Raw genomic sequence first — 10,218 nt, 5'->3', positions numbered from 1 at the left:
GTGATTGAAGAACTGCATGGACGCAAGTCAATTGACCGTTGCGACCTTGGCTCAACCGGAATCCCGATCGATGCCGGAGTCACCTCCCGTCAATCTGACTTCTTTGGATATCGTATATTCGCTTGTAGGTAGAAGATCTCTCCTATGCGTCCGGTGGATTTCGATGAGCGCGTGAATCCCGTGAGTGTTGTATCCATTTGAATTCGACTCGGAAATATCAAGGAGAGTCTTTTCGCTCGAGTATTTTCTGGCACTGTTCCGTTCCGCTCGACTTTTACGCGTCGATCTCCTATGCCGGAGTGCTTTCGATTTTTGTAGCTGAAAATCTCGTGCCACTGAGAACCGATACCGAGAACGGAGTGCTTTCTCGTTCCCTGTGGTCGTTTCTATCAAAACATTCTCAGGGCTAAAAGCCTCGCTAAGCTGATACTGTCCCCTCGTTTCCTTTCTCTTTTTGCGGAATTCTCCGGAAAATGTTCCCGCACACAGGGAAAATTATGAAAGCATATCGCTCAAGCTCGTAACTTGCTTCTTGGAAACCACAGTCGGAAAGCACCCGTGGGAAATCAATAAAAGGAATCCGAACAGCTCTGCGAGACAGCCACCAGCGAAACAAAGGGACGCGCGCCGCCCATCGACTCCGACAGAAATCGGATTTCACGCCTAGCTTCGGGCAACAGAAGAAAATTTTGCTGATCCCCACATGACCTGTTTCTACACCTACGGCGATTCACAGGTAGAGAATTCCGGAGGAGAACGGATCTCTTTGTGTTGTGAGAGCTGACGCCAGCAAAACCCTGATTTCGGAACACTGTGCGATGGGAATCAAGATCTCGATTTTCGAGGCGGAGACAAGTCTACAAATGGCTTGACTGAAGTATGCTCCAGGGGAGAAGAGCTATGAGAGTGTTCGCGAAGAGCTTCATCCTCCAAATGCCCGATATACAGAATGAATCGACAGATATAGAGAGGCTGGAAACTAGGAGGTTTCGAACGGTCTCTACGGAGAAAACCTTCGCCAATTGCAGATACAGCAGTTATTCGGGGAAGGATATCCCCATTCAGAGGCACGTGGGCCATGGAGCGACGGGACAGACAGTAAAAATCGAAAAGATAGAAGCACACGTCAGTCGATCATAAATTAATGAATGACTTAGCGGCAATCCTTTGGCGCTGAATATGTTCATGTATGGGGGGCCGCACCATGTCTCCGGCGCGATCAGCACGAGAAAAATCATTATTCAAATGACCTATAATATTTTCACACTGCATAATACAAGGGACCCGGACACTGCGACTATCATCGGACTTCGCAGTCGTCGCTCTATTTGTACGAACCCCGCATTATTCTTATTACCTGTGGATGGAGCAGATGGTTTCACCAGCGCCTGTTCCCAGTGAAACCTCAAACAGCAGATGCAACTCCCAACAGAAGGAAACTGTGCCACATACAGGATCGGATCCGCTCCCGAATTCTCGACTCCGATCTCCCTAGATTTGTCAATCAGACTTTCGGTTTGACACCGTCTCTCTCCTCCTTCAAGATTCTCTCCGCCGATGACGTCGACAACTCTACGTAGATCGGAACAAACTTACACGTCTAATTCGGCCCCACAGCAGCCGCGAGCTAATTTCCGAATTCGGACTCACACATCTCGGGCGAAGTTCCTTTACCGTACTCATTCAAGATTTGTTATCAACAATGAATGGACTTGTGGCGAGCAGAGATAAACATTCGACGTTTTCGCTGCTACCACGAAATCTGAAGGGCATCATGCCTGCCGAAGATGGCCATTCATGGTAAGCGATACAATATTAGCGTATTAAGGAGAGACTTTAGTCGGAACTAACATCTGGCAGGCCGTGACGGACCAATCGAGAGGTCAGCCTCCACTTGCTGTACAACCTGAGTTCGCGGTGACTGATTCAGGACAGCTCTGAGTTCCGGCAGCAGGACGGGATCGGGACCGCCTCTATCAGCTGAGCATTTCAGAAAACTCTTCTGTTCCGGAATGTTCACAATCATAGCATCCTGGGCGTGTCGGATCTCAAATCGAGGCTCTCCATCTCTGTGAAGGTGGTCCGCGCATTTTACCAGTAGGTACGGATAGTTTTTTCTCTGCCCTCATAGTCTATGGCCAGCGAACTGGAACGTCAGTTCCGCTACACGAACGGTCTCAAGGTCCGATCATGATCTTGCATTACTATGAACGATTTACACCCGTCGAGCTGTCGTCGGGTGCGAAAACATCTTCGCGAGTTTCGCTATACATAGTCAAGGCAGTCGCTTCCAAGCACTTTTCGCTTCGAGAAAACCTGAAAAGCTCGCCAGGTTTGGGCGGGGTTCGCGTTGGAGAAGGACCCGCAAACCGAATGTCTCCCGCAGGCACGAAGATCACTGAGAACTTTCTCGGGTACACCGTCTCTCAAGGCGGGAGCGATTTTTCGTAGGTGTCTTATTTCATAACACGAGAGGATGCAGTCAAATGATTAATGACACCGTGAGTTTGTGCTAACGGCTGTTCAGCTCAGGATGTCATCAAGAAATGACGGCGACTAGTTGTGAGGAGATCCCGACTGGAACAGGCGGGTCGCGGTCTCCAGAAGCTCCCTTAGAAACCGCCGTCGTCTTGTGGGTCACCTGAGAACATGAACTACCTAGTACCTGACGGTTGGATAACTGGGACTTCCAGGCGTTCAGTGCTCATTTGAACAATGACCGCTCGCCTCTCATCGCTTAACGTGTGAACCAGGCTATTGGATATCAGCGTAAGCTTCCACCTCAAGCTGTAAAAGTTCCGAGTAAAGCTTTGTGCTTGCGTGTTTTTTTCTGTCCAGGATAGGCTTCTTTGAAGCGCGAATGATTCACAGCTACCTAAAGCTCTTTTCCCTAGCTTGATCGGCGAATTCGAGTATATGAAAGCAGATATAGCTCGACCGAGTTCGCGGTCGACGCGACCACAGTGTTCTGTCGGGTCGCTCGAATCACCGTACAGTTTCGAAAAAGAATATGCTGATAACGTAGTTAGCGCTGACTCGGTGACCACAGCATCTTCGATCGCGAATCCTTCGGAGATAGTGTAGGGTGTTTTGTGAGTCTTCTTGTGTGATTCTTTCTCATTTTTCTTCCTGGAAGCTCCGTTCCCGAGCCTCGTCACGAGCTTCACCGAATGCGTGCGGTGGCGGATGCCAATTATCATGCCCTCCAGGCGGTTTGACGCACAATCTCATGTAGAGGTTCTCCGCCTATGTAATTTTCGAAAACATTCAACGGACTCGCTCGCAGACTAGTTTCTGACCGATATGGGAGCGAACGTCAGGTGGATCGTTGAGCTTGGACTGCTTAACAACTGCTTATCTACTGCTGAACCACTATTCGATTTTGAGATCTGGCTTATTATTGTAGGCGACGTCATCCGAATGTTTACCGTAAGCCGACATGTGCTACCTGGAACCTTTTGTTTATCCTCGCCGAGATGTACGCTCCAGTGATGGCACGAGACCGACTGGAGCGAACCGGATCCATCCATTGAAGAATCGAAGTGGAAATCCCGATCCTTCGCAGTCGGAACCAGACTCCTGACTCCTGACGTGGCTCGCTCAATGGGTCGAGCTCCAGGTCTCAAAACTCAGCTCTACCGCGACTATTCATCGCGCAAAACTTTCCCCGAGGCCATGATCGCCAAGCATGTAGAGGTATCGAATCTCTGATGAACTCACTTGGAATCCGTTTCTGAGGGCGTTGAGCGCACATCACACAATCAATTGAAGAGTTGGAAGAAAAACACTGATCACATTTGTCGGAGAAAGATCAGAGCCTATTCCGTGAGCATCCGATGCTGTTCTGACAGAACATAGCCTACTCTTACATTCAGAGATGATCTAGGCTCTGTCGGTAGCTTAGCGTTCCGACGACGTTAGCGCCACGTGAGAATGGGCGAGGGACGACTTGGGAGAGCTGCTCTGGGAGAAAAACTCTCAATCTGCAGTCCCCGATGTCTCCACCGCTACAGTTGGGGAAGTGTTCCAGTGAAGTAAGGGTGCCGAGTGCCGAGTACTACTAGCCGGATGCCCGATGAGTGACAGGCTGTTCATGCTTCCTCTCTTTGAGGGCACGACCGGTAATTTGATCCGTTGTGCCGCAGATGGGGGTATTTCTGCAGAACGGACGAGCTGCAGCCCTTGGCAATCAGCATAGCTCTTACGCTCATGGTAGGAGGATCATCGCGAGCGAAGCAATCAGAGGTCATCCGAGTGCTATCAATCCCACAAGTTTATTCGTTCGACTTGAGAGCTCCATACGAATCGGTTAGAACTTGACTCAGAAACGGACTTTCTCTCTGTACTATCTGGAGAAGACGCCTCGATCAATGAAGGCATGCGACCCTCTGCAGAGTGAAAGTTCTGCCGATGCGCAATGGGGGCAACGATCTGGTTAGATCTGGAGAGCTTACAACATCGTTCTTACTTGGCAGTAAAACTCCGTAGTGAATGGTCCTTATCTCGCAGCTCCCTGCCCGCGTCGGGGCTGATTCGGAGCGTAGGGCTTCTGCAAGATGTCTCACTTCATCAGGGATATAATGCTCATCTTCCCCCACGCATTCGGGGCTCCTCGAGGAATTCAGACTCGCTGAGATTTTTTTCAGTAAGTGTATTTGGAGCTTCCGAGGCGATTGAGCCCCCAAAAGCGGCAGATTTCCGATTCGGGATTAGGGCTGGAGGCAATTTACCGCACCTCCTGCTTCAGTTCAGGCCTAGACAGCGACTTTGGATCCGGAGTCAGCGCCGAAGTCGACTTGCCTGATGTCAACTTTATCCTGCTGAGCCTCACTACCGCTAGGCAAGGACGGACAGAGAGCCCTGACTCGTGATGCTCATTCATGGTGATATTTTCATGATGGAGACTGGATCCCTCGTCTACTACGTCGAAACGCATCATCCGGGCAATGCTTTCAATTAGGGTGCTCATAGTACCTGCCCCAACTTCCCTCGTGAGAACGAACGTGTGATCGGCGTCGGATTGATTGTATTGTTCAATCTTGTGTATTCATGGACAACTCACGCTTCGTAGGACATCTATCGAACTTACTCAATCATTGGTAGCGATCATACGACAATACGGGTTAGGATCGATACGGGATTCCGTGAGAGGTAATGGATAGCGGGAGACGAGTCATCCAGATCGACAGGAGGGCACACCTAGAAATGATGAGCGGCGCGCTCGAAAATCCTGCACCTGGTCCCAGAGGATTTCGGAGAAGAGAATCTCTGTGACATCAGGGCGTCAGGAGCGAGTTTCGAGTATCGATATGTCTACGTATCCGGAGCTCTCCGGAATGAGCCGAGGTGAGAACGAGCTCTTCAAATGCTGTTCGCATGCAGAAGGAGTCTATCCACTGGAGTCGTCTATCTCTCGGGATTATGGAGCGTACAACTCAAAAAAACAGCTGTGCGAGCTTTTTTTTCTCACCTCCTCGTACTTCCTCCCCCAAGTGAATTCACGACGGGAAGTTTGAACATTTTGTACTCTATGAAGAAGATGGTGTAACCTATCCATCCATCGCAGCACCCCGACTCTTGGAATGATTCTCGCTCACTTCCGCTATAACTCCTCGGATCGCATCGATTCACTTGTTTCTGTATGGCAGATTTATTCAAGTCTAGATTCCTTGGTCTTCAAAAAGAACATATTTACAGCTTGCAGCATTTAACAAATGACCGAATGAATACCCGCTCTAGTGAAGCGGCTGTCCTGGGCGATCGGGTACTATCACAGGATGAATAAATACGAATCCTCATTTTTTCACTCCTCGATCACTGGCCGATGTCTCAAGGATCACCCCTAGGCGAGTCCGTGGGAACCATCATTTTTCTCCCATCTTCCCCCGGGATCGGAATCTTATAACTCTTTCGATTCATTATGCTTGGGAAGTGGTGTCATGAGAGTCATGAATGGCTCCCTCGCAGTATCGTCAGCATTCTGGTAATTAGACCCATAGCCGACCAGGGGAGGATTGCCACAATATCAAATCAGGGAGACTAAATTTTCCGTTTCAGTCTGCCTGTCATCCATCTGAGTCCTCCGATCGGTCAATCTTCAGAAATCATCTCGGTGGGCGATAGAGGATTGACTTCGATGGCTGCAGGAGAGATTTGTAACTGCTCGGGAAATGGGAACCGACTGTTGAGTATCGATCCTCGGGTGCCTCCAGTGGCCGAATTTCTTTGCGTTTCGGTCTCTCCCGATCCGCGTATCGATCGTATGCCGCCGACCTGTTCTCGTATTCCGCGTAGAGTTCCTCCTGCAAGGGGTTCTTCTGCTCATACGCCCCGTAGTCTCTCTGATAGCGTTCGAGCATCGGCGGTCTCCTATCCAGAGTACCCGCAGACCCGGCACGGCCCTTCGAAGAGCTTCCTGAGGCGGAAGATTTGCTCTTGGAATTTCTATCCTTGGATTGTTTGACTTCGGGATACCGATGCGGCAGGTTACTCATTTGTAGCTGATGTTGTTTCTCTTGATGCTTCCGTTTCTTGATATCTTTGAGCTTCCGGATCGAACGGAAATTATTCGCCATGATCACTGAGCCCGCGACCAGAATCAGCGATCCTAAGCCAAAAACCAAGATCGCGATGGCCCAGTTAGGTAATAGCGGAGCCTCCACCAACCGTTCGGTAGCTGGAGTCTTCACGTATTTGAACCGGAAGATTGTCGCGTTGGGATCGAGCGTGAATTCGAAGTCGTTCTCTTCGGTTTTGTACGTCATGACTTCGCGGATTTCTTCGGTGAGCTCGGTGTCATTGATCATGGGTTCGGTTTTATAAAACACGAGGAAAAAATCAACGTTGAGTTCCTTCGTGAAACCATCGATCAAAATGTAGTTGAGGAACTCTCCGTACCGGGTCTCGTCCAAGAACGTCTTGATTTGGTCTTTGACGTGGAAAGCGAGATACTTGAATTCTTTCGTGTTGCGATCGTCGAGGTAAGGCGACCATTCCCAGCCTTCGGATATTCTGCTCTGTCCCTCGTAATAGACCAACGGCAGCTGCGAGTCGGGTTCCCCGAAGTCGTCGGGCACGTCTTCGTCGACGGTTCGGTAGGTGGAGGTTTCAGTCAGACTTTTCTGAGCTTTCTGACGTCTGTAAATTTCCTCGAAATCGGCAAGAGATGGTCCGGAGGGTTTGGATGCGTCAGGAGGAATGGCACTTTTCGGGGGTCCTATAGGGAAACCCTTCCGAACGGGTTTGGCAGTCGTAATTCGTCGAACCGGCTTACGAATCCGCAGTTGCTGTACAGTCTTCGTTTTTGGTCTCGTCTTGGCCCGGTCGAAAACTTTCACGAATGGTCTAACCGTGCGAGGACCGGGGGCTACGGTTGTCTTCTTCGGACGTTGTAGAATCCCGAAGGCAGGTCTCGTGAACTTCTGCTTCTTCATGCCTATGACATTGTGGTCGGAATTATCGTCTGCGTTGGACGTCTGACTTCCCGGTCTTTGTCGTCCGATAGTCGGCCTATTCCGCGGCAAAGAGAGTTTTTTCAACTGAACGATCGACAATGGGGTCGTAGTTGGCGTATCGTAATCGTCGTATTCGACATCTCCCTCATCTTGATATTCCACATCTTGCGCCGGGGCTTCCGTCTGATGACCGATGCGGACACCTGGAATATGAACAGGGCTGCTTTAGTTCACGAATACCCTAAGGCAGCTGGGCAGGCTCGTTCGATCGAATCCCCTCGGAAAGTGTCGAATCTTGATTATATTGTCTGGAGTATCATATCGATCCTACATCAATCATCTATCCTCGGAAATGACGCTATTCGGATCCCTCTCGGAACCAAAATTTTAGCCTAAGTCTCGCGCTTGGCCCGACCTTGCGCTCCGGCACTCGTCGCGGTCATTGTGAAGAAGTTAATTGCTTGGAAAGCCTCGCTCGCTCGATCGAAATCCGCTTCTCTTTTTATCGTGCTGTGCCGCAATGTTAGTGAGGAGGTTCGTTAAGAGCGACCACTGTTCTGATCCGGCATGTTCGCGATGAAGTGTTGCAAACTTTTTTTTCGACTGCGCAGCTTCTGGACCTTTTAGAAGGCACGCACAGATGCGGCCAAAACAGCGTTCCAAAGTGACGTTCAGTGCATCCTGGACACGAGATGTCATCAAGTTTAATTGTTGTCGAACTGACCTCGAGCGACCTTGCCTCAAAAAATAGCCCCCACAGATAAAGATCCTTGTAGGGCGAGGAATTTCGAAAGTACAAGAGCTCAGTCTTGCTCATTGTGATTCAAGTGATTCTTGCTAAGCTGGTCCCGATGCGTAAATTATCCAGCCATTTAATTAGACCAGTGCCGCTCCGAGAAAAATTATGAAAAGTCACCACTGACCGAAACTTTACGGAGCAGAACTCTAGCCTTGTGTTTTCCGGTCCCCGGATCTCCTGGATTCTGACTCGCACCCGTATTCCTCGGACAAACCGGATCCCGCTGATGCAGCTAATTCTGCGGAGCTTCCTCGCCTAAGATTGTTCCTTCTTCGGAATTTTCGCTTGAGATATGACCGGTTCCGAAACATTCACCGCTGCGTCGCGTGTTTGAAAAGTCGTGAGGGGACAACCTTGTCGCCCTGTGTCAGAAAACGCAAGTTAAACAGCGACCTCATGCCCGAGTTTCGTCTCTCGACCTCTCCATTGTGTGTGGTGTGACGACGAGTGTAACAAGGACTTCTCCGACTGAATTAATATAGTTTCCTCCATCTTTACGAGCCCTAATTGGAAACATCGGGAATCTACAACTATTCCGCGGCAAGTGAGGCATAGGAGCCACCGAAATGAGGATAATTCCTCCCGTACACAGCGCATACCTTCAATGTGATTACTCAGAAGAACATTCGGTTCAAGGGAGGGGACGCTCTTCTGGTATCAGGGTGAAGTAAGGATGGTAGTTACCAGATGAGCTTTTCCGAAATTGAATTGTTCTCGAAAAATTCCGCGTGTTTCGTACCACACTATACGAGACATTGCGCTGCAGGGGCAGCCAGAAGCGGAATCAAGTACCAAGGTCACTGACGGCGGAATGGGAGCGAGAAGAGCTTTCCATACCCCTTATTCCAGGCAGGGTTGTGCACATGTACCTTATATTTTTCGTACGGCCGAATCGTTCATGTACCCTAACATCCCTTGCGTTATCTCCCGTTATCCCTGCGTTCATGTACCCTGGAATCTCTGCGGGTGGGGGTTCCCGCAGAGATTCTGACGAGATGGGGCGATCGCTAACGCATTTTCCGGTAGATGGATCTCTACGGACGAATGGATGGGAACCAACCTGTCTTTCCTTTGGGATCGGCAACGTAGAGGATTCGTCCTTCCCCAACCTCGTTCTGGATCTGTTTGAGTATTTCTTGGATGTTCTCAGCATTAGGCTTACTCAGGGAAGAGTTCCGTTCCGCCTCGTTCGAGGCGGGAACGATTTCTTGTTGGGAGATTTTAAGTGACGTCTTCGTCACGGCATCCTGGAGGTTCGCTTCCGTTACGGCACTCACTACTTGTCCGTTCTCTCCGAGCTCCACCTCGCTTACACTCAATGAAGTCCTGGTGACTGGTTGTGGATCTTCGTCGTTGGGGCCGACGTCTTCGTTTTCGGCAATTAGTTCCGTCACCGAACCTTGTACTGATGTCTTAGTTACCACGTCCTCCGTCGGTGGGATTTTCTCAGCGTCTGGCTGCAACACCGCACCATGAGCTTCTGTCGCGTTGTTTGCGTTTTCGAATTCGGCATCGGTTGGAGCGATGGCGATGACTGTCGAAGTCGCGATAGCTGGAGGCGATCCTGTCCGATTCTCAGATACTTCAACATTCAATCGAGTGAAGCTCTTCGCAGGGACATTCACGTTGAGCAACGGCGGAGGCGGTAGCTGTGGTGCTGCTTCCGATGGGAGCTGCTGAGCTGAAGTCGCACAGCCGAGTAGGGGGAAGATGACGAGAGCACAACTAAAAAGTATCCGAGGATCGGGTGGTTTCATTTTGGCTTTGGACTGTGACGGTGGCCGTCCTCGATGAAGCACATGCTCATATTCACATCAGGTAGCAGTGCATTTGCTGCGAATTTTGAGGGGCAAATTCCAAGATGGCGCAGATGGTAAGAAGCTGACCCACATCATCGACACAGGCACACACACACACAATGTTTCGCGGACCCACACGCAGAAAGCAACGGCAGCGCTAGCGGTT

The 10,218-nt window shown here is 50.1% G+C and overlaps 1 protein-coding gene across 1 annotated transcript; it reads right to left on the bottom strand.

Moving 5' to 3' along the window:
* Window positions 1-5,763: 5,763 nt before the first annotated feature.
* On the bottom strand, window positions 5,764-10,010 carry LOC100903966 (uncharacterized). The gene is made up of 2 exons (XM_003739164.2): window positions 9,314-10,010; window positions 5,764-7,657 (listed from the first exon to the last, which is right to left on the bottom strand). The coding sequence occupies exons 1-2, from the start codon at window positions 10,008-10,010 to the stop codon at window positions 6,105-6,107; spliced, it is 2,250 nt and encodes a 749-aa protein (XP_003739212.1). The 3' UTR covers window positions 5,764-6,104.
* Between the last annotated feature and the right edge of the window lie 208 nt (window positions 10,011-10,218).

This window comes from Galendromus occidentalis, unplaced genomic scaffold (genome assembly GCF_000255335.2).
Source record: "Galendromus occidentalis unplaced genomic scaffold, Mocc_1.1 scf7180000076421, whole genome shotgun sequence".
Lineage (NCBI taxonomy): Eukaryota > Metazoa > Arthropoda > Arachnida > Mesostigmata > Phytoseiidae > Galendromus > Galendromus occidentalis.
The sequence above is the reverse complement of the archived record's forward strand: the minus strand, read 5'-3'. Positions and strand labels throughout refer to the sequence as shown.

Excerpts from the sequence above, each read along its gene's own strand:
- LOC100903966 (XM_003739164.2), bottom strand. The coding sequence starts at position 10,010 with ATGAAACCACCCGATCCTCGGATACTTTTTAGTTGTGCTCTCGTCATC. Across the intron at positions 7,658-9,313 it reads CGATCCCAAAGGAAAGACAG|GTGTCCGCATCGGTCATCAG; the intron begins GTTGGTTCCCAT and ends TTCATATTCCAG.